This window comes from Lytechinus variegatus, chromosome 2 (assembly GCF_018143015.1).
Source record: "Lytechinus variegatus isolate NC3 chromosome 2, Lvar_3.0, whole genome shotgun sequence".
NCBI classification, from domain to species: Eukaryota; Metazoa; Echinodermata; class Echinoidea; order Temnopleuroida; family Toxopneustidae; genus Lytechinus; species Lytechinus variegatus.
In genome coordinates, this window is record NC_054741.1 from 35,354,671 (window position 1) to 35,379,647 (window position 24,977).

The 24,977-nt window shown below is 34.1% G+C and overlaps 1 protein-coding gene across 10 annotated transcripts in view; it reads left to right on the plus strand.

Annotated features, from left to right (window-relative positions):
- Window positions 1–24,977, plus strand: part of LOC121407957 (septin-7-like) — an 84,195-nt gene that overhangs the window by 56,998 nt on the left and 2,220 nt on the right. For 2 of the 10 annotated variants that reach the window (XM_041599227.1, XM_041599225.1), the window contains 9 exons: window positions 1,276–1,393; window positions 6,048–6,140; window positions 8,036–8,086; window positions 13,541–13,637; window positions 14,156–14,315; window positions 15,299–15,446; window positions 16,078–16,220; window positions 18,339–18,347; window positions 23,204–23,245. In XM_041599227.1, the coding sequence (XP_041455161.1) occupies window positions 1,276–1,393; window positions 6,048–6,140; window positions 8,036–8,086; window positions 13,541–13,637; window positions 14,156–14,315; window positions 15,299–15,446; window positions 16,078–16,220; window positions 18,339–18,347; window positions 23,204–23,245 (861 nt within the window). Of the gene's footprint in view, window positions 1–1,275; window positions 1,394–6,047; window positions 6,141–8,035; window positions 8,087–13,540; window positions 13,638–14,155; window positions 14,316–15,298; window positions 15,447–16,077; window positions 16,221–18,338; window positions 18,348–18,975; window positions 19,242–23,203; window positions 23,246–24,977 lie in introns of all 10 variants that reach the window. The other 8 variants (XR_005968968.1, XR_005968970.1, XR_005968969.1 and 5 more) reach the window with 8 other exon arrangements.

Genomic DNA, 24,977 nt, shown 5'->3' on the forward strand with positions numbered 1-24,977 from the left:
GTTTACCTTCAGGTCATGTGTAGGTATGATTATAATGAGGAGTGAACCACTTCTAGGTACCATTCCTTAGCAAAGTTTGTTTTGGGTACCTATTTTGTGGTACCTTTTGTGGTACCTTTTTTGGTACTTTCAGGTCATGGAGGTACCATTAATATTAGAAGTAGAAATGAACCACCTCTAGAAACCATGCAAAGTTTTTCTCTGCAACATAGCATTGTATTTATTGTAAGTACTTAGAGACTGGCTAAGTAAAGACATAATAAAACACACAAAAAAAGAAATTTTGAAATAATATGGAATAAAAGTTAAGAATAAAAAAAGGTAAACAAAAGAACTAAAAAGATAAAAAAAATAATATGATTTGCAAAAAATTACTTTTTTTCCTTTTTTTCCCTCTTTCTAAATGAACATTTTATGTTGAAAAATGAAGCCAGAAGTTTACCTTGCCATTTAAATAGCATCAGTAATAATCTTTTCGATTTGCACAAACTTTCAACAGTTTCAAAATGGAGTGATGACATTATGTGAATGACCTACTTACATATACATGTATGTATGTGCCTTTATTTATTATATGCCTATTTGTTTTTGACTTTCATCGCTAGTGATATAAATCACTGGTCTGTGGAGCCAATCCATAATTGCCAAATTGCCCAATGACCTGGAACACTGAGTATGCCATCAACATAACATCGTTATTACACACTCGATACAAGTTAAATGGATGTGCAAACTTTGCTGATGTTCCAATATTTATATTTATTTTGTTTGGAACATAATTCAATGTAAATATGTGTAGTCTAAACAAGATTCAATATATTGGAGGAAGTATTTTTTTTACAAGCAATTAATTCTTATTTGTCATTATTAAAGTGATGGAACAGTAACATTTGAATAATATAATCAGTGAGAGATATCGTATGATTAAAGGCCCAATGTTATCTTTTTAAAATATATGTTTCTCAAACTTTTGTTAGGCATTGTCAGAAGAGTGTAATCTCAATTGCTAATCATTGTCTTTTAATATGTCATTTCTTATATTCGTGTCTTTCTATCTCACTCTATTTTCCGAATTTTTTCTCTTTGCCCTCTTTTACCATTTTATTTTTTACATCTTTCCTCTTCTTCATTCCCAATCACTTCTATTTTTCAATTCTCATTTTAAAAAATATATTTTTCACTCTTTCTCCCTTTTTTCACTCTTTCTCCAAACGAATATCTTTTATTCTCCCTTCTTTCTCACTCTATACTTTTACTGCCTCCTCTATGCTACAGGTTGAAACCTTTGGACATAGAGTTCATGAAGAGGTTACACGACAAGGTAAACATCATCCCACTCATAGCCAAAGCAGACACACTCACGCCAGAAGAGTGCAGAGAATTCAAGAAAAGGGTAGGTGCACAAGTGACAGTATTATGAACTGGGTTCTCGCAATGGTAGCAGTGCCTTTCACGCAAAGGTAGTAGACTTATAGTCAAGACAGCTGGAAAGCAGGATAGTTCTTTTTTCCACATGCACCAAAAGGGCGATCATTATGATTACCTTCATAGAAACTTGAATGTTTTTGTCAAGCCAGCTGACAGTGTCTGCAGAATTCATAATGATGCGCTACCTTTAATCCTGAGTGATGTCTCAGCCTATGACCCTAAGACATACACATATTCTTCCTTTTCTGCTGTTATGTCTAACAAGGCTTCCTTTGCCCCGGTAGTTCCATCTTGTCCAAATAGGAAGTAAGCATGACACTGCTTCTTCATGACACCTGTTGCCTCCAACAGTTGATCTTGATCAGGTACTCCGGGTCTCATGGTGTATGTTTGTCTATTTTATTAACCTAAATATACCAGTGATTCCATGGCTACACATTCTACGGATCATCTGCACATTGAGCAGATATAACAATAACCCTGATCCAAATTGCTACAGTGTTCTGAATGTAAGACCCCTTTCTCACCCCTAAAGCTAACCCTCATACATCTTTAGAGAAATCAAGGCAGGCGCAAATGTCCTGGTGCAATATTTAGGTCACCGTGTCTGTATGTTCCATCTACATGTACCCCACCTTGTGGATCTGAAATGGAGCTTTGGCTCGAGAAGAAGCAACCTGTATGTTTTTTTTAACTACTTGCTTATATGGAGTGTTGTGGCCCAGTGGATTAGTCTTCTGACTTTGAAACAGAGGGTCATGGGTTTGAATCCCAGCCATGGCGTAATTTCCTTCAGCAAGAAATTTATCCACATTGTGCTGCACTCAACCCAGGTGAGGTGAATGAGTACCCGGTAAGAAGAAATTCCTTGAATGCTAGAGCACCGAGGCAGCCCAGCTACAGCCGAGGTAATGATAATAGCAGAGCCTGCTGGGAGAACAGTTTTCAGAACTGAAGTGGCCTCCCGGGGTACATATACCAATACTATTATTTTTATATGATTGGACTGGCCTAGAGGTGTTTCATCAACATCTATCATCTGAAGAGTTGTAAATTCTGACAACTTTCCTTGATTTTGATTGGCTGAGAAGCACTGATACCATGGTAACTGTCACATTGAAATGCTCCACAGATCTTCCAGTGTTACCTAGAACCAGTATACTTATTTTGTTGTTTGTTCATACATTAATCTGTGTTATCGTTACTAAATACCTTTATCAGAGGATGGAAGAAAAGAGTTTTGATACCTTGAACTCTCTGGCCCTTTCATCATTTGACAATATGGACATCGAGTGACAGGTGTGCCTGATCAACAGGTGCATAAAAGGATGCTAATTATTATCATGCCCCTGGTTATAGTGTCTGAACGTTAGAGCTTCATAGTCTGTAGTATTATGACAGAAGGGGGGGGGGGGCATTTCATGATACAGATATTGAGTGATTTGCACTGACTTTTGTTAAAAGCTACTGGAATCCTTTCATACGATTGCCTGAGAGCAAATTAGTCGGTGATAATCATTGAGAAAACTTTCATGAAACACTGCTGGGATCACTTCACATGGAATCCTGAACAGGCCCCCAAAAATATGTATATATTTTCGGAGGCCACTTTTTCCAATTTACTGGCTGAATCATTTGGAGAAGCATTATGATTGCAATGAAAGGGAAAAATTCCAGGTCTCTTTTTAAATAATCATTTTCCTGGGCTATTTTGAGCTTTTCGGGGGGGGGGGGGGGTGAAATTGCCCCAAACTCAAATTCTGAATCCATTCCATGATGTTGGTTAACTGGCTGTCATGACAGGCAGTGTTGTGGTTAGCATCTCCACTTTTAATCAAGGCAATGATTCCTGGAAGAGGAGGGCACCCTTACCAATTCCAGGGAGTGTTCCATAGACCTGTTGGTAAACTTATTTATCAGTTCATGAATGGCTTTGCTATGGAAAGCTACATTGAATGCTTCTGCTAAAGATGGGATAAAGAACTGGATTGATATTAATATAATGAACAATTTCTGTCTGATGCAAAGTATATCTAGCAAATGCTCTTTTAATACTGTCTTTGTATAATTATTTTTGATACATGCTAGCTTATTTAGGAAGGGTCCATTTTAATGTTTCAAATTTGTCTCCAAGTTTTAGATAGTGAATATTTTTGTAAGTCTAAAGCTGATTATTTAAAATTAGAATGAAAATTGCATTTTTCAGGTGCGTATCAATTTGATATTTTGCTTAAGGAATTGCGGTCTGTTTTTAAGACAATTTTGTTTGCACATATGATTTTCAGACTAACTTTAAGAATGATAGAGTATCATATTGAATTGAGCAAATTTATCCACAATCATCAATTAATTGATAAAGGTAACTGCCAATTTCTCCCTTTTCTTTGACTGTGTCAGTGACTTGGTTGTGTGGGAGGCTAAGCATGAAGCCCAGGGTTACACTCCATACTCTTATTATATTAATAACCTTGGCATGGCTCGGGAAGTCTGCCCGGGGAGTAGGGGAAGTATGCGTGGAAATGAGTGATTTCCTTGGAAGATGTCAACGTATAAAACGACGTCATGCGGGAAGGGCACGGGCACACTTCAACCAAAGTAAGGCTGAAGCGTCAGGGATTAGGCTTAAATTGGATAAGAGCGGGTAGGGAGGCAATGACAGGCTATTTAGATCATGTGAACCTGTAGTGTGTGTTCTCGGAATAGATTATCAGTGATAAAAAAAAATGGTCCTATGACTACAAAATATCTGATAACTTTGGGAGATAATGTTACAAAGACGTGACAAAAAGCAGAAAATATAAGGATATAGGGATGGTTGAGCTCAGCATCTATATTGTCCTATGTTTATTCATCTATTGATATTTGCACTAAAGAAGAATTGTCACTGTCAGTTGATATGGACTTTGGATCAGTGGGCACACGGTTCAAATCTCACTATATCAGTATACAACTCTCAGCCTAGTTGAAGTAGATTGATTGCTTGTGAGACTTTATTGCTTGAAATAGCTAGTGTCATTACTGGCAACTGCTAATGCTTGGGTATTGATCTTGGAGGACCATATGTAGGCATCCTGGGTTATACGAATAAAAACGTGAAAGCTAACAGGAAGAGTGGTTAGAAGGTGATTGTAGATGAGATCCCTCAACAGTCCTTTCCTTGCTTGAGATGCTCGTTAAATAAATCGGTGAATTTACTTAGACGTGCCATCTAGAACCGGGTCGTTGTTGTAATGAAAGTCATCGTCACTTGTTCCTTTCTCCGGTTTGTTATTTAGATTGATCAGATAGCGATTTGTAGTTTGGGTCGATACGCTTGTCGTCAGTTGAACAGGTGAGACGTGCGTGTGCTAGTCAAAGACGCATCGGAGGTCAAATTGTTATGTGCTAAGAAGAGTGTCAACATGATGGCAACTTACAGGGTGAAATTTCTTTGAGCTAAGATATTCCTCGTCTTTATTTTGTCACATAGATTCAAGGAAGAATGGGGGGGGGGAGGGGGTTGACAGTCAAATTTTGGGGCTGTAAACTAAATGGTATTCCTGCATATCTTGAAACTTTTGGTCCATCTTATGGGGAGGAACTTTTTTGTCCCATTGAAATAAGGAGAGGTGGAAGTTGATAGGTGAGCTAATTGAAGTAGAGGGGAAGGAGATATGAGAGGAATGTGTGTGTGTGTGGGGGGGGGTTAAACAATATTTTATCCCTGTATGTCTTGAGTGTATTGGTCTCTCTGATGTTTGTAAATGCTGATTAACAAACTTCAATGACTTAATCTTGTGACGTTTAACATTGGGGGTATACCCTACTCCCCCCCCCCTGTCCTGACAGTGACGATGACAACTTCCTTGAAAATTGATCCAGAATAGTATCTTAACCACAGCTATGAAAAAATTGTGGTGAAATATAGTCCCAACATATGGTATACATGTCAGCCATACTTAGTGCTTCAGAATGTAAAAGAGTGAAGTACGTTACTTTCAATTCATCCTGAATTTTAATCAGTAATGATTTTTTTTTTGTTTTTTGCTATGGTAGCATGTCGGTCACCAACAGCAAAATATTTCAGAGTTTATTAACTTTGCAAATTTATGCATGAAATCATGATCTAACTTAAAGCACCAAAATTGTTATTTTTTTGTAGATGCTCTTTCTAGGATTCTGATCGAAAATACTTATTAAAGAAGAACTTGCATAAAATTAATATCAATTATTAATATTAATTTTATGCAAGTTCAGGTTTTATTTATTTTTCAGTTTTTCAATCTTTTTTCAGTTTGATACACTCTTTGGATCATAACCAGCATGGAATTAATTGCTCTAATCTTGAAAAAAAAAGCATGGTCATGAATTAAAGATATGGAAGTAGAAAATATTGTATAACTTTGGAGCCATCATCTTTTTTGATTTTATCAATTTGGTATCAAAAGATTGGCAAGACTCAAAAAAACATTGTCATGAAAAATTGTCTCATTTACGTTTAACTTGTGAAACATTCTTTTGGGGTACATCGCAATTAATAACATTTTATAAGAATTCTTTATACTCCTATTCCCCTTATCTTTTACATGCAGATGTATTGGAAATCGTTCTTATGTTTCTGTGTTTGTTTTTTCTTTCAGATAATGGCTGAAATCAATGAACACAAGATCAAGATCTATGAATTCCCTGACATCGAGGAAGAGGAAGAGAACAAAGAAAATAAACGTCTTACAGTGAGTTGATCATTTCATCTGTCTGCTTCGTTTCTTTATTCAATCACGTTTTTCATTCACATTGACATTTTCTTCATCACTTGCCCAAATCAATTATCAGAAGTCAAACCCTACAAACTTTTCAATATCTCATCCACAAAAAAACCCACAAGTATAATTTGATAAATGTTTGAAAATTTCATTATTTCATCATTTTAAAATTTGATCCCTGTGATGCAACATATCTTTATAGATTTCAATCAGGCATTACCTAAAAAGACTTGATTAAATAATATAAAACTAAACCAATAGATGGGCAGTATACTTGTGTTTAGTGTGCAATTGTAAATGATGATAATTATAATTATTTGCCATCTATCTAGTTGACTATTCTGAGGTGTTGAATTGTAAATTGAACCTTGTAATCAAATCCAGTAATTTATGCTGCATTTCTTGTCATTTATAAAGTACCTGTATCCTGTACTCTATGAGGATGTTTTACAAACTACTTTTGCTTTAACCTACTACCTATATCTAAATGGGCATTAAATATATTTAAAAAATTATATGATATTTGCTAGGCTTTATTAAATTGTGCAAGTTTCTGCTACTATTACTAATTTGAAAACTATCATTGTGGGAACATACTGTATAATAGCTGGGTTTCGTTCTATCCCTTCAAATTTGATAATTTTTGAAATTATATTCCTTTCTTGCAGTCATTGTTGTATAGCCTAATATAATAATTACAATTAGAAGTAAATTGGTATGAAAATATAAGAAACTTAGTGAACAATGTATTGAAATTAGCACAGAAAAAGGGGGTTGACATAAAAGCAGCAGATAATTTCTCGATAAATGTTTGCTATACACTTTCACATGGATTTGTTTTATTTATACCAAATTTGAATAGGTTCATGTATAGATTTAGACTGATTCTTTAGATAGATTACATTCATTTGTCTGTTTGCATTAGTTACAAGCATTTGAATCACATCTCTGTAAAAGTGTTCCTTTGGAATATATATTTATGCATTTTTATAAACCACTGCATTGGTGAGTTGGCTCTAACGGCTGATTTTCAATTTTTGTTTTCTGTTCTTTTGTTTTCTTTACTCATCTTTTATTTCTACTCACCCCATTTTTAACTTATATTTTCATAACTACTCCCATTGACCTTCCTCCCTTTCCTCTGTTATAAAACTTTATATTATGGTGTTTGGGGTTATCTATGTTCTCTTTTATGAAAATATTACCCAAACTCTACATTTTCTTGATTTCTGCTGTGATATCTTTGGGTTTTATTTCTTCTGAAATCTGTTCTTTCTTTGTGCATTACACAACTTTTTTTGTCATCCATTCTTCCTTTCTTTGTAACTCTCACTGCCTCCCCCTGTCCTCTTATGCCCACTCGTTCCTGTTTCCCCTCGTCTCTCTTCCCTTTTGCTCTTTCTCTCTTTCACTCTCTCCCCTTTCTGATGTTGGCTCTTCTCTCCATTACTCTTTCCTGTCTCTCATTTTCCTCTCATCCTTATTCCTCTTTTATCCCTTCATTCTTGCACTCTCTCTTCTCTTTGGCCCCCTTTCCACTGTTGGTTCCTCTTTTCATCACTCGTCTTCTCCCCTTCTCTCCCTTTCCTTTTATCTCCTTTCATCCTTATTCTTCCTTCTCCCCTTCCATTTTTCCTCTCTCCATCACTTCTCTTTCCTCCCCCTACTCTACCCCTCTTGTTTCCCCATTACCTCTCCTAACCCCCCCTTGCTCTCATTATTTTCTTACTCATGCACCCCTATTCTTGCACCTTAATCTTGCCTGCCCCTAACATCACATATCTTGAATGCCATTTTATGAATGGTCTGATGCACGATTGCATCCTGTCCAATCAACAACCTCGATCATTTGAACGAACCAATAGCAACGGAGGAATGGTCCAAAAGAGAAAGATACTTCTCCCAACAGTCTCAAGGTATATCACTCGTCATTTTTTTTTTGTCCTACAGTTGGCTTGAAATCACATTCTTTCAATTACATTTGTATCAATTAAGATTTGCACTCATTTGCATCTTGCCTTTCTGTTTCAGTTCATTGTATTTGTTTTTTTCTTCTCTTAATACCAATTCATATTTGCTTCAGTTTTTAAGGCCTGAAGTAAAAGTGCATCCTAGAATGCTATTGAATTGCATTTTATTTCATTTTCATATGATGATATTGAGGTTATGCTGCTTGACTCTCATTTGAGCATGATAGCTTTATTGAACAAAACCTCCTTTCTTTGTATCAGCAGAGGAAACAAACGCAGAGCTGCCCATTAAAGTTGTGATTTGCAAATGAATAATGACTTAAATGTTTAGAAAATATTTTATCATGCTTCTAGTCAAAATAATCACTTAAGAAGATTCAATGATAATATTCCAGATATTGTTTTCTGCATCATATGCTGTTTTTTTTTAATGCATGTGTGAAAGGTTTGTGAAATAAGATTGAATTTTCGAAAGCAGGTTTCTTCAATTAGTATGAATGCAGCAAATCACCTCTTACTTCTTACTTTGGTAATAAAATTATCCTGAACTATGCCATTAATTTGCCATGCCTGTGCCTATAATTGATCTCAAGTGAGCTTTTCTATGCTTTGATGTGTGTATCAACAACAAAGAAAGGAGATATATTCATAAGACTAGAATTTAAAATTATATTTTTATAATAGTGTGCATTTGCCAATAATGAGTGAAGTGTAATTGTTAGTTTTATCACTGATCACTAACTGCGTAATGGTGAACAGCTGTCATTGTCCATACTGTACTTACATGTATGTCCAAAAATACAATGATCTTTTAGCATTTAAGCAAGTGGACATTATAGAGTCGTTCCAGGAAAATGTATATCTTTTATATGGTCTTTATCTTTCATCTAATATCTTTGCTAAGAACTGTGGTAACTGCATTGCACTACCCAATGAGAAAATGCAATTTAGATGACGCTACCAAGTTGATTCCATGCATTTCTGTGTTGCTTTGTGATGAGTTGTTTCTTTCATTTTCATTTGTGTCACTGTCTTTTGTTATTAAAGAGAATATTCAGAGTCAAAAGAGGCTTGAAAAATATGTGATATGGCTTGTCCTGCTTGTGATACATTGCATCAATTTGTAATGGAATTCAAGAGGGCTTTGGTAAAGCTTTCTTGGGCAATAGATACATGTAAATAAAACAAATAAAGCACAGACCTGTGCAATTCAAGGAATCAAGATAATATAGAAATCAATGAGCTTTGGGGCCCCGACATTGCAGAAAAAGTTGCAATCAAAGGCAACTCCATATATAAACCGCAACTTGGATTTTCAACCAATCAAAATCACATATCAGATTTGTGCTTGATTTTTTAGTTGCGATCAAACGCAACAAAAATGCAACAGTCCCCTGGCTGATAAGAAAGCAGGATGATGACCACCATGCTTCATACAGTATGTTATCTACATTTAGCTATGCATATGCTACATAGCTCTGATAAGTTTCTGTTGAATACAAAGTAGAAAATTCTTCTGTTAGCTTGTTGTAGTACCCAATGATTTATTAGCTATTATAAGTATACAAGACTTGGGAATGGAAACAGCAAAACAATTACATCCAAAACATCCTTATATAATTGCTACAGAACGGCTGTTTTATAGTCTGACTGCTTTATTTCCTCTGTTTTTAACAACATAATTAAATTTTATGATTTCATGCCCCCTTTTAAACCAAAATAAAAGTAAGCTCAAATAACCCATTTAAAAAGAGCTGCTATGAATAGCTGCCAATATTGCTGGTAGATATAGAAAAACCTGAACGCTCAAATTTCTTGTTGGCAGAGACTAACATATGAGGCATCCACTTTTTATCCCAATTTGTATGAAGGCTCGATCTGCAGCACCTAAAAAGAAGAAAATCTCAGTAAGTGATTCTGGGAATGCATTTTTTTTTGCCGCAAAAATTCATGACTTAATAAATTTAACAGCATGTTCTTCATTCTGTTGCACATACATGTATTTCCGCAAATGATTTTTAAATTTGTCTTTTTTTTATAAGGGAATGCTGAACATCTGAATAATCACCCTTTTTTAAGCTCTCGAAAGTAAGATGTGATTGAAAAATAACATAGAGAAAAGATAAATATTTCTTAATCAAATAGTGCAAGCAAGATCTTTAGATATTACAGTGCCAAGAACCAGTAAATGCCTGGTGGTATAGCAGAACAGTGATTGGTTGGGGCGGGGGACTGGAAGACATGCATGATATTAAAAAAATAATTTTGTTGTTTAATCGCATCAAATCTAGTTTAAAATGGGGACACCCTTCATTCCCATTCTTTAAAAATAAAATTGCATGCAGTTTTGTCCATATTAGTTGAGCTTTTTCTTGAAATAATTTTTTTTCCAATGTGTTGATACATGTATATGCCCCTTGTTATCATTTTACAAGTAGTTAGACCAAAGATATGAACCCTTTAACATAAAGCATAGCAATCAATTTAATATACAATTTATTTGTATGATTGCTTGCACAATATGACCAATGCTATCAATTGTAAATATCAATAGCATGATCAAAAGCTTTGGGCACTGGTATACTAAACCAGTCATGTGACTGCAGTAAATATTTCGGAGAAATTCACTTCTACATCTATGTGTAGAGAATATTAAAATACAAATTTCTTGAATACTGTATTTCTATTTAAATTCTACTGTTATAATTTAATGAATGAAGGTGCCAATTTAAAGGTTATAAATATTTTGTTTTTCAATGTTTACTCAGAATATATCAGGGTGCCAATTCATAAAAGTGGTGATCATTCACAAGTTGTCACTGAAAATAAAGTGAAGTCCTTGATTATTATTGGTTGAGAATCACTGTCATTACTATGACAATTCTTGGTGAATGATGATTGTGTGTCCTGCCATCCCCCAAACCAACAATGTGTCACCATGGAAGGTTCTTTTTAAATAGCCAACTTCAAACGGTAAAAAAATGAAAATGAGCACATCTGAAATGGTAATTCTTCTTCATTCTACCAAAATCTGAAGTTTAAGTTCAAGAAAATTTGAGATACTGTAGTTTCTTTTACGTAACCTGTTCTGGACTGCTGTGGATTTTTCACCAAGATTGCACATTGTGCATACCTCATGGTTCTAAAGTGAACCACTAACCTCAAACCTTGTTTTCTGCATATTCTCTGAATGTCTTCTACATTCAATCTTGTAATTGATTGGGGGTTGGAATTCCGATATTTTTAAATATTTTCTATTCCAGATTTTTTTTTGTAATTTTTTACATGAAATCCTTTGCCCGAGCGGGGCACCTCGGACTTTGCCAGTGACTTAGTGACCCTTGGCTATATTTCAGATTTTTTTCAGAGGGGAATATCACGCCTGATTATATCATTTAAACCTAGAAATGTATTTTTTCAAACCATTAAAAATCTCAAAATTCCTGTGAGGTGACTTCTTGTATGATTTGGGGGTTGCAGGTGACAACTTGGTCAGTAGACGACGAGTCATAATACATTCCCTCCCCCTTTGAAGTGTGACTAGCAATCTTCATGTATTGTTTTTGTGAGCATGCCTTGATGTGGTAATGAACTGTCCTCTGCTGTCTTTGTATCCTTGTAAAAATGTAACCCCCCCCCCCCCCGCCAAAAAAAAAATAAGAGTTAATAATTTATGTTCTCTTTTTGTAGTTAAAAGTGATATTAGAGTGATGTCATGTATCATTAAAATAGAACACAAACTAATATACTCCCATAGTGAAGAAGTGATATAGGAACGTGAAATGAATGAAGTATGATGTATTTAACATTGCGCAAATCATACATTTGCTTAAGTCGATAACTGCTATTCTCTCTTTGTAGTTAAAAGTGATGTCAAGTATTATATGGAATATAAACTTATTCCTCCCATAGTGAAAGAAGTGATATATGAACTTGAAATGAATAAAGTATGATATATTAAATGTTGTACAAGTTAAACATTTGCTTAAGTCTAATTGTTTTGAATTTCAAATCCTTTGAGCTAGTGTATTATATCCAATATACAAGTTCTATAATTTTTTCTCAGTCCTACCTAATTTCTGTCATTCCTATAACTATTTAAACATGCAATTAAAATGCAGCTCTATTTTATTTGTTTAATATGCTATGCTAAGTGGGAACTTTTAGATTTATTAAAGTTGACAGCAGGTTATTTACAATGAAACTTCTTGGAGTATTTCACCATTAAGACCCAATTGTAATGCAGATGAATAATGGAAATGAACATACAGTTTATTGGTTCTACAACATGCTATTGGATATAAGATGTATACATGTACATACTGTTTATTTCTTTTGCATTATAAACCCCTCAAAAAAAGTTCCGCAACTCAAGTTTAAGTGCTAATAAATTTCTTAGTGTGCCATCATCATATGTAAAAGTGGTATCATTGGAAAGTATGATTATTCCTCTTTACGATCATGTGTCATTTGTAATGCTAGTGTTATCATGAAAAACACAGACATGATAAATATGCAGCAATGTAAGAAATGAAATGTTGCAAAAATTCGTTGCCATGTCATGTTTGAGTTCTGCAACTCAAACTGCAAGTTTGAGTGCTAATAAATTTCTTAATGTGCCATCATCATGTGTAAAAGTAATATCTTTAGAAAGTATGATTATTCTCCTTTACAATCATGTGTCATTTGTAATGCTAGTGTTATCATGAAATACACAGACATGATAATATGCAGCAATGTTAGACATGAAATGTTGCAAAATGCGTCGTTTGCAATAGCGAATTTCAATTGTTTCGAGGATGGACCGAGTGCATTCACTGTGGTGGAAATTCTATAGAAATGGAGACTCTTGTTGGAAATCAATGCATTTTGCAACATTTCACTTCTGACTTTTCTCGATGTTCAGGGTGATTGCATATTCCATGATTACATAATCACAGCAAATGGCATGTCATTGTAAAGATGAACAATTCAGCTTTCCAATGATACCAGTTTCATCTTTTATACTTCATTAACCAAAAAGATATCATCCCCCAAATCCGAGTTGCAAAACTTTTTTTGAGGGGTTTATATACATGTATCTTTTTATTCTGTCCTATTTTATTGTCATTCTCTGCTGAAAATAATTTAAAGACTCTGAAGACCTTTAAGAAATCTTAGAAATGTATGTAGATTGACGTAATGCTTTTTTTCTTGTCGTGATGATTTATTCTGTCTCTTTGAAATGCCTGCTTGCTTGGTGATTTGATTGTAAATGTAGAAAGTACACCTCTCTAAACTGCTATTTCCTTTTTACAGACCTGCTTTTTCACCTTAAAATGTGAAATATTGAAATGAATTTGAGGGGGAAAAAGAATCAGTGTTACCAATTTAATATTTTTTTGTTTCCATGTGATATAGGAACGGGTTCCATTTGCTGTTGTCGGTAGCAACCACATTATGGAGGTCAACGGGAAGCGGGTCAGAGGTCGACAATATCCGTGGGGAATCGCTGAAGGTAATGTGAAAAAAAGATTACTATTATTCTATAATCTCAGATTGGCTACATACTGGTTTTTAAGAACCCTCTATATTGAATATGCCAATAGAAAGTGGAAAAAAGCATTTTTCAAGTCATCAATGATAACTCATTTCCACCCTTTTTTACCCACAAAATGGAAGTTTTGTTTGAAAATATAGCCTTCATGAAATTTGCCAAATTTGTTCTATGCCTGAGTGGTGAATGAGTGTTATCTCACCAATATATGTTTTCATACTGTACCTTCAAAATACTGCCATACTTATTAAGCCATTGACAACAGAGTTTATTCAGACTTTGTACAGTGACTATTGGGTTCTTTGTTTAAAGAGATGGCATTTCATGAAGATTTTGTCAATGATTTTTGCTAACCAATTTGCCCTTGGCCAATCAGGGTGGATTTCCAATAGTTTATAACGATTGTCGGTGAAAATCATTGACTGTTTGCTTTGTGAAACACTCCCAGTTCTTTCCTTTCATCGTCTTTTTTTATACAGTCGAGAACTTGGAACACTGTGATTTCATTCCTCTACGTAACATGCTAATCAGAACACACATGCAAGACCTCAAAGATGTGACCAACAATGTCCACTATGAGAACTTCAGATGTCGTAAACTCACCGCAGTCACGTCGGGCGACGCCAAGAGAGGCGGAAAGTAAGATTCAGTTAAACGTTAACTTTTTTTAAACAGCAACACTTCCAGCTTTTGAATGTGTGATGGATAGAGAAAGTATAAAAGAGCATTGCTCAGAGGCATAAGTATTTTAGGGTTAATTTTTTCTTGTGTAATTTGATTTTTAGGGAAGCAAATGTTAATTAACTACTGAAAAACAAGCCCCTTAAAATTTTTTTTTTTAAAATTCCAACCCTGGATTTAGCCTAAGGGTTTTGCAGTGAACTGAATATGCCTGTGTGCTACTGGCTTGGGCATATTCCCTCTTCAGTCCCCAGGTGGGTGTTTCATAAAGCTGTTTGTAAGTTAAGAGCAACTTTAAGAACGACTGGTGAACATTTCTTACGCTCTAAATAATCACCAATGAATAATAATGGTCAATATCTTTTACCATGAGAAAGGATCACCAGTCATTCTTAAATTGTCTCTTAACTTACGATTAGCTTAATGAAACAGCCCCCCAGGAGACTAGACACATCTATGTCTCTCATTGCATTTGCAGTCCTTATATCTGGACAGTGTCTTGTCTGGAGATATGGAATGCTCCCCAGGGAGTAGAGAAAGCGCATACATTGCGTGTGGGGAAGCCTGGATCAGTTACTGGGGTAATAACATACAATGGTGCTAAAAACTTAGTGAACCCTACCAGAAAATGAATATATTTTAAAGTGTTCAAATTCTGCCATCTCTATATTTTTTTATTGTGGAGCCAGGTGATATGATATAACATTCAATATAGCGTGTTTCTGTGGGCTCTTCGGACATTGTAACGTTGTTGTTTCCGTACAACTTTCAGCATGAAGGAGTGCATTTTCTGGTAGGGGTTCACTAACTTTTTAGCACCACTGTATCTTGAAAGCACTTAACAGACATCATTTTCTGTAGTAAGCTCTATATGAAATCAGAATATTACTGTTATGATACAAATATCAAATAAAATTACCCTTTTTTCCTTGTATCTTTAGGGCTAGCTCAAAGAACCCGATAGCACAGTTTGAAGAGGAGAAGCTTGAGCATGACAAGAAGATGAGAAAGATGGAATCAGAGATGGAACAAGTCTTTGAGATGAAGGTCAAAGAAAAACAGAAGGGATTAGAAGACTCAGAAGCCGATGTATGTATGCCAATCAAAACGTTGAAGTGTTCTTAACACTAAGGGGCATTGCACAAAATATCACCAGGAATCAATTGCAAATCTTCAATTTATTACAAAACGTATTCAATAACACATCAAATTTCAATGTTAATGTTCTTTGCCCCCAAACTAATATTGTTCCTACCAAATTAGTACAATTGGCAGGTGTGCGATACGGTTGCTCCAATGGAAACCTTGATATTGATTGACTGCTGAGTCCCGTTACCACGGTATTTAGTATAATTTCTGGTAAATGGTCTATACCTTTTTTGACTGATTTCCACTTGGTCTCAACTCTTCTTAGCCTAAATTGTTAGAACAATTTTTTTTCAACCAAAAAATTTCATTTGACAAAGAAAAAATTGGACCAACGGGCATTGCCTTGAAATGATATTCTTTGCTATCTACTTTTGCAGTTCTTTCAGAACTGAGTCAATCAATGAATAATGGAAATTAGACTCAATGAGAATTAGATTATATTGGTATTAGACCAAGTGAAGTGTTATAATAAACCAAATGGGTTTAGACCATGTGGTATTAGACTATCCTTTAGACCAGTTGCTTTGTAGATCAAGTGAATAAAACCATCTGTTGTACAATAATTCTATAGATGCAAAAACGTCTGGAACAGATGAAGAAGGGCCTGGAACAGCAGCAGCGTGACTTGGAAGAAAAGAGGAGAAACTTTGAGAAAGAGAAGGAAGCTTTCGATGAAAACCAACGTATAAGGGATGAACAACATAAAGGATCAAAGTAAGTTCTACTCTTTGCTTTTTCCAGCTTTGGGTTTTTGAAATAAAAAGGGAAACTAGCATTTGAAATCGGGTGTTTTAACTTGAAAAGGGGATGACAATTTTTTTTTTAATCAAGAAAAGAAATGTATGTGTCCCATTTCATGAAGAGTTGCTATGATAGGAACTCTTGCTGGAATGTCACCTTTTATTGGAAGAGCCAATCAAACAGAATTCTCACTGTTGCTATGGTAATTGACATTCCAGCAAGACTAGCTATGATAGCAACTTTTTATAAAATAGAGCCCTGACATCCTCCCAAGTCATAGGGTTTAGAATATGATTCTAGATAGCAATTTTATTGCACCATACTCCGGCTGGATAAAAAGCACATATTGATGCATATTCATTTTATATATATACAATATTGTTATGGGTGGTTGGTTTTAAATGATTAACCTCTTCAGAAGCCATGCAAATATGATTTCTTTGAAGTTGTATGCTAATGAGATGCCTTTTACAAGTTTAGTTAGAAGTTTAGTGGTTTCCTGTGCAATAGTTATGTAACATATATGAGAGCTGAGTAGAATTATTCCTTCGATATCGTAGTGCTCAGGTAGCTGAAAAGAAATCCTCTCTGATAATATGTTGGTTTTGTTGGAACAGACAATCGGTCCAAGTTAATTCCACTTAGAATTCCTTTTATTACAACTGGAACAGATTGTATATGTTGTTGGAGTGGTTTCTATCAAAACCAACATATTAACAGGCTAGTCTTTGCCTTAAAGAGCTCCATCTATTTTAACATTTAACTACCTTTTACTACCTATCTAATATGGCAAATAACAGCAAAATAAACAAAAGTGATTTTACTTACCGTATATTACTGGTTTAATGCTTGTAGAATTGAACTAGGCCACTTGACTAATTGCTTAAATTAGCTCAAATATGATATTTACTTTTCTTCATTTCTTAATCATCATCCACATCTTACCATCTCATTTCATCTATCGCTATTATTCACCGTTTGAAACTTCTTTTATCTATGAGATTTATGTTTCACAAGTTTTCTGTTTGGGTTTATTCTTTTGTTCGCCGAAATACTAGATTGTCATAGATTTTTGTGGAATATACTGAATTATGAAAAGCATATTTAGTTCAGTCATCTTTGTCTTTTGTGGATGTTGAATTATTCAGATTTATGAGAAAAATGAGCAATGGATCTACTTTCCTCTGGCTTTCTATTTGCCAATGAAGGATATATACTGCCCTCTTTGTCTGTAAATATACCAGGTTATTTTTTACAGAAGGAATTGTGGAATCCATGGACCCCTCACCCCCCCCCCCCCCAAAAAAAAGAATAATAAAAAAATAGAAAATAGATAAATAAATAAAATAAATAAACTTCATAAGAAAATCCAACTCCAGAAAAAGGTCTGTCTACCTAGTTATTCTTTAAAAATAATAGGAAAAAACTTAAAGAACAGAAGTCTGTTCTGTCATATGGTTCAGTTGTATAAAATCTTTTACATTGGCATGAAAATTGATAGATATGTATTGGGAAGGTGCCTAGATACAAAAGTCTCTGTTTACCTGAATTATTACATCTTACAATTCAATCTGTGATTCCATTTTAATTTAGATTATATTATGGTATCAGCTGTAACAATTTCTAATATTTTTAGTTTCACATATCATTTGATCATATAGTTGAATAGTTTAAATGAACATTTAGGTAATTGCTTTACTGCCATAATTCATCATCACAATAAGATACTAGTATATATTCTAAAATGATGATATTATTCTGCAGTTATAAGGGGCTGAATACATGATAGTCCTTCTTGGACTTAAAATTTCTTACTTTTCAAGAAAAATTTTCTGGGGTTTTTAAAAGTTGTTGAATTGGTTTTCCTGCGATTCCACAAATCCTTTTGTTTAGTATCATCTTGAAACATGGCAAGTGAACAACGCAGCATTGGCTGTGCTTTTATGGACTAGTCGTCTTCCTGAGAATTTAATTACCGTTGATACACAAAGGACATTGGTTGTGAAAAAAAGTCAATATGATACTTTTCTTTTGGTTTTTAATTCCTATATTTTCTTTTTTCTTTGATTTCAAATTTCATTTGCATTGAAGGAAAGGAGGGTAACTATGCATAAATTCTTGTCAAAAAATGTACTCTGCTTTCTGTCCTCACAAGTGAAAGTTTGAATGTATTTTACTTTTTTCACTCATTCGGTGAAGGTCAAATTATGTTCAATTCTCACCCTCTACATTCATAAATCAATTATTTTGTAGTACTTCATGCTTTTATAAGAAACAATGAGCAAAGAAAATATTGTATTCATTTCTTCCATTGACCAATTCAATCATTTCATTTTATTGGCTTGCAAGAAATGTACCGGAGTAGTCACAAATCATGCAATTTTCATTGCTTTGTACTGTTCAAGCATATAATTCATAAAAAGACAAATAAAGTGCATGTTTTACCATTTTTGCCATTTTCTGTTAATACCAAGCTCACATCACATGAAATAAGCATTATCATCACGATGTAGAAGAAAAGCTAATTTTTACGAAAATCTCACTTGAATGTAAGATGCAATGCATGAAAACTATATGAGAATCAGCAATTCATGAGGACTGGAGACTCGATACAGTATAAGTCGTTTGACGTAGTTCCATAAACGTGCGTTAAGTCAATGCTGTGTACGTCTGGTGTCCTGCCAGTCGGCCATCTTGCCTCATTTACATATAACCTGTGTATTTACAGACTGTGGGCCATGCAAATTGCATTCCACAGGAAGAAGAGCATACTCATGAAGCCGCCCAAGCTCTTCAGTAGTACTGCCGAATGACAGCGCCCTCTCTCGGTCGCGGGGGACACTTACAACATTTAGGAACAAACAAAAAAAAGCGTAAAGAGAATTCATCATACACATCACCACCACCATCACATCACCTCATGCGTATGTAGCGCACCCGTAGTTTGAGGTCAAGCCTTCCCCGCGACAGAAATTTCCCCCTGCTGTTTTATTCGTAAGTTGGAATGGCGGAACTAACTTTTGCCTGCCGGTAAATGATGCATGTTAGTAGGGTACACAGACGACTCCTGTAGGGAAATGGAATTATCCATTATTTAAATTCCCGAATACTTGTGATGTTGGAAACACTGCCACTATAGGGAATCAAAGTAGATTCAGCTCGCCACATAAAATAGTTGCAAAGACTAGACACATTTTGAATGCATGGTGCCATTAGCATGTATGTATCTATTGCACAGGTCTGCAATTCTTTTTAAGCCATGTTGAATCACCCATATTTAGGGCTGTTCAGATCATAATCTAAAGCCTCAATCAAAAATGTCTTCAGACAGACAGTGAAGTTATTTTTTATACTAGAGTAAAGAATCTGGTTCAAGGTGGGATATACTGCATAAAGTTCTTGCTGGGGTGTAACATGCAACTTCAAGTCAACCAAGCAGATTTTGTAATTTCATGATTCTGGAAATGACTTTTTGCCCTTGTTAGCTATTTGTAAAGTGTTTTTGAAATTTCTTAAGGTAGGGTAGTTCCTAACATGGATTCGGAAGATGGTTTCACTCAAAGAATGTCCTAGAAAATATAATTATTATGCTTTCTTAAACACATAGTGGCATTGTTTTCATTAGCAAGTATTGCTCAAGAATGTATCTAAATAAATGAATACCATTTCCCTATTCAAGTTGTCTGTGTACTTTGTATAATTATTGAAATCTTGGATGATTTTGGTTGCGTTTTTGTTGCATGTTTTTAGTCTTGGTTGTATGGTCAATCTCACTCAAGTCAACAAGTGATTTCCTTGAGGTTGACTATGTTTCATTGTGCTTGCCTTTGGAAGAGCCTTCCAGTCCCTCTGTACAGTGTACTTTGCATGGATAAATGCTGTTTGAAAGTTCAATGTTGAAAAATTTCCTCAATGTGAAAGGTTCTTGTGGTATGATACCCCAACCACTTTTGTTGCTGAGTTGTAGAGCTTGTGAACCCCGTTTCTTTGTCTTTTGAACCTTAGTCGTATGGTTGTCACTATTAAAGTTTCATTAAGTTTCAATATGTCTCAATTTGGGCACGGTAGGAAACAAAGGGTAGACCTATTTTAAGGTCTTACACCAAGTGTGATACTCTGGATATACCTTCATATTTCAAGAATGAAAATAAGCTATGTTCGTCTTCTTCAGTTGCATGCTGTATGGATAAAATGTGAATGTCCAGGGGAGATGTAATCAGCTAGTGCCAGTGATTGTTGATCGTGTGCATGATGAGCTTGTCATGACTGTTGTTAACTTTTTATATTATTAAAGTTAGATATCCTGTCATATGACTGTCATTGATGTTCTAACCCTGGCCCTTATCCCTCAAAAAAGGTTCCAAGTTTCCTTCCCAATCGCATGCTGTCTTCCTTCAAATTCAAAGTTTGTCATGAGCTTTTCCTGAATGTCTTTTAATTGTCTTGTTTCTTGAGCTTCCTTGTATTGTTTTTCCATCACCTTCACTTGTATTTTGCTCAGTGTTCTTAAATTTTTCTGTCTATTAAATTTTTTATTTATTTTAAGATATTTTTCTTTATAATCATCATTGCTTATTAGATATTCACCTCTCTTCCTTTATTGTAATTTGAATGATTAAATCTGATGACTTGGGTAATGATTTATCTGTCAAAGTGCATTAATGCAAAGAGACATTAGTTTGGTCTGGTAACTCTGTCATGTAGTATGCATTATAAAACCCAAGGGGAGCATTTCCTGGAACAAAGAGTGGTTTTTCAATGAAAACTGTTAAAGGCTACTGAAATACTTACATCTGATTGGCCCAAAAGCAAAGTTGTCAGGGAAAATCAGTGACAAGATGCTTCGTGAAACACACCCATCATTGCTAGGTTTATATGTTCAATGGTTGTGTGGCCAACCATGAAATATACTCTGAAAATCAAATGAAAACAATGATTATAAAGCAATACGACGGACCTGGGTATGTTCAGACCGTTAAGGCCACCGCACACCTTACGACTGTCCGCGATCCGATTTTGGAACAAATCACATTTTGCTCATTTTCTGAAGATGTAAATGGAACATATTGTATTTGAGGTTAAAATTAATTGAAATGATAATATTATAAGCATTTTGAAAGATTGCAAGCCCTTATTTTGGAGTAAAGTCCAAATTAGTTTCAAATCGTAGGCCAATCGTACGTCTGCTATGACGTGATTACTACTAGATATTAAATTCTCTTTTATTCTAAGCAGGATGATAGCATGGTCACAAATTTGCTCTTAAGTATTCGTACGATGATTTAGAACATTACACAGTAAGATATTCCAAGTCTCAATATTAGCATCAAATTCTACTACATTTTATTCTGAAATCGGGTCGCAGACGAGTCGTAAGGTGTGCGGTCGTCTTTAAGTGTAGGATTAGAGCATTGGATGAGATTGGTGCAATTGATCAGGTACCATTTCTTTGTTCATGTGGACTGTGAACACACATTAGCGTTGAGGACAGCAATTGACTATAGCAGGGAGAAGGATAAAGTGAAGTAAAAAAGCAGATTTATATAGATAATCATTGATTCTTACAATCAGTCAAGAAATTGTTGTTCAGTTCACTTTTATATAGTCTCACCCATCTGTCAATTGATCCATTTTGCATCAGCTATCTTTAAAAAATCTCTCATTGCAAAATAGACATTTCTGTATTTGTCATATGTGTTTTATGAAGTGTAACATCTTTCCTTCTCTTTGAAGCATGTTGCATCTCAAATGTATGAAAGAACGAACACCCTTTTTGCATTCTTGTTTGCTTCTTTTGTAATGTTTGTGGGTTTGCCTCATATATGTGTAGATATGTAATGGTAGTTTTCAGCTTTGGGGGGAGGGGTTATAGAAAATGCATGATTGTTATTTTTTAGTACTTTTAGTCATGCATCATATGTGAATGTCACTTAATTTTAGAAGGGCAAAGAAAAGTATTTAATATTTTTTCATTCCAAATACATTTCACATCGAAACCCATTATAATTAATATGTGGGAATAATACCTGAATAATTTTTGCCACAAGCCACAGTACCGGTATACTTCTTCACAATAGATCATAATTGCATCATCCTCACATCCTTACATTATTCAAATTTTAGCCAGTCAAGGCATCATTAAACTATTTTGTCTCATTCTCAAACTATCGCTCCATAATTTCTTGCATCATACAGTTCATGTACCATTGACATCAAGTGGTATTGTGTGTAAAATTTATTTAATTTTTACATACATATAAAAATTATATTTATTCATTTTATTTATTCGTTTATTTATTGCTCCAAACAACACTCATAGATGTTTTCATCACTTATTTACTCATACAATTTTTTTCTTCCAAAATTAGGTTTCACAAAATAGACAAGTATGAATTAGGATTTGGATGATTTTATTTTATAGGGACATGAATATGACATTCCTACATCTCCAAATATCTTTTCAATGGTTTACCTCTCTTTCATTTATGCATTTATTCATGATAGTATAATCCATTCTTTTACTTTTTGTTAAAATTTCCTGTCTTTTAAAAATAAAATTTGCAGTTGTCTATCATTATTTTTACTTAATTATATATGTTTTATATTTTATGTATTGATTTTTATTTAATTATTTTTTTTATTTAATTTTTCTATTATTATTTCCCTCATTATTTGTTTATTTATTTATTCTATATTTCATTTTATTAATATTATTATAATTTTTTTTTGGGGGGAGTACATTTTCACAAAATCACATAATCACATATATTCCAAGTTATAACATATCATATCAAGCATACTATATTACACAATATAATGGCAAGCATGAACATATTTCCAGTTTGATATAATTCCATCGATAGACTACAAACCATGAGCATTGTATTCCTTAGAAAAATATTTAATTGTGAATTCTATAAAATCCAATGCTATTTTTTGGTTTCGTGATTTGATAGAAAACCGTTGAGCAAGAGGTGGTCTCTTGATGCTTCCCAAAGGTAAAGTCTGAGGCTTTTCTGAGTTGCAGTCCAATTTTGGCGCTGTTGCTTTATTACTATCATGTTTGTTTTTTGTTGTTTTTTTTCATTTGATTTTGATAGGGCTGCACGATACAATGATAATTGCACATTGATGAATAGATGGTAATTGGTTTTCCAATTACACAATAATTTCTAAATTCAAAAGATTTTAAAAGAAATCCTGGGGTCATTGGCCAGTTAGATATTAGATTAAGACTTTAATAAACCTTTTGGATTTGAATATGTAGCTAAATATTTGAATTTAGATATATTCACATTTAAAGTTAATCTGGAATTTAAAAAAATAACTCCATTTTTCAGCTAGTCACTTTTCACAGCCGAACTGGATTTATTTCAAATCCTTGAAATTCTGAGTGTAAAATAACTTGACAAACCATCGGAAACCTGTTGGTTATGCTAGTTTAACACAAATTTTCAATAAGTCCTATCCTGTCATGAACATGTGATGTCTCCTATCCATGGGTAAAAAAAAATGGTTTGAAAGGTTTTCATAAAATCCGCCTCTTGTCTTAAAGCTGTATAATCAGGGGAAGAATGTCATAAAAGGCAGGAATTAATCATATTTCCTTAAACAAGTTCATGGGTTAAGCCTCTGAAATTATCAGCACTAACACCCCCTCCCCCTCCCCACCAAGTCTAGTTTTACTTTGATGCTTCCATTAGCTGGAAAAAAAGGTATGTGCAAACATAATTTCAAATATTCCTGAGGGATGATACATCGTGCAGCCTTAGCTTTTAATCACTTCAGCAGATCACCCGCTAACTGAGACAGCATTCAGCACAAATAGTTGCTTGGTTTTTCATTTGGAATTATATATTTGATTATGATACCAATTGCAGAATTTGGTATTGATATTTTTTATATATATTCTGTTTGATAATTGATCTGTTGAGATGTAAACACTTAGACACTGTGCTTTAACTAATACATCTATGACTTTGTTTTTGAAGAATTGTTTTGAAGAGAGTATTATTAAACTAACCAAGTACATGAGCCTTCATACGTGCTAAGATTACTATACTGAAATATGATTTTGTTGAAATTATGATGTTTGATATTCCTTTACCTAATGTGCACCAGTATTTCTTACTGGGAGTAGATTTTATAACTTTAAACTTTTGTTTTTGTATCAATTATCAACTACATTCATTGAGAATATAATTTGTTTCCATCCTAGATAATGATTTCATACATTTCAATGTTTCATACATTCTTGAAATGTGTGTTGTTTTTCATTTTAACTTTACATGGTTATTTCAATTTCACAATACATGTGTACATATATTTTTTTTCAGAAAGCACTCTCATACACAAATACAATTATACAATTATGTACATCTACAAGATATCTAATCACCATTAAGTTTCTAAATGATTACGTCTTTTTCACAAACATAGTATTTTAAATAAGACCAAACAAGACCCATCATTATGCAATTTAATAGATGGAGAACAAGGGATTTAATTTATGCATGTTTGAGATTCAATATTTTAGTTGCATATTTTTTCGTTTGCTTTTTTTTACAGTGTTTGTTTGCTTTTAGCATGCTATTGTTTTTTTCTGTTTTATGTTTGTTTCAGTGAGAGTCAGTATAAAAATGTTGTGAAGATTGTGGTCTTTGTAGAATGAATGGTAATCACCAATGTGGATATATAAATTTAAAAAAAAATCAGTAGATATGCAATGCA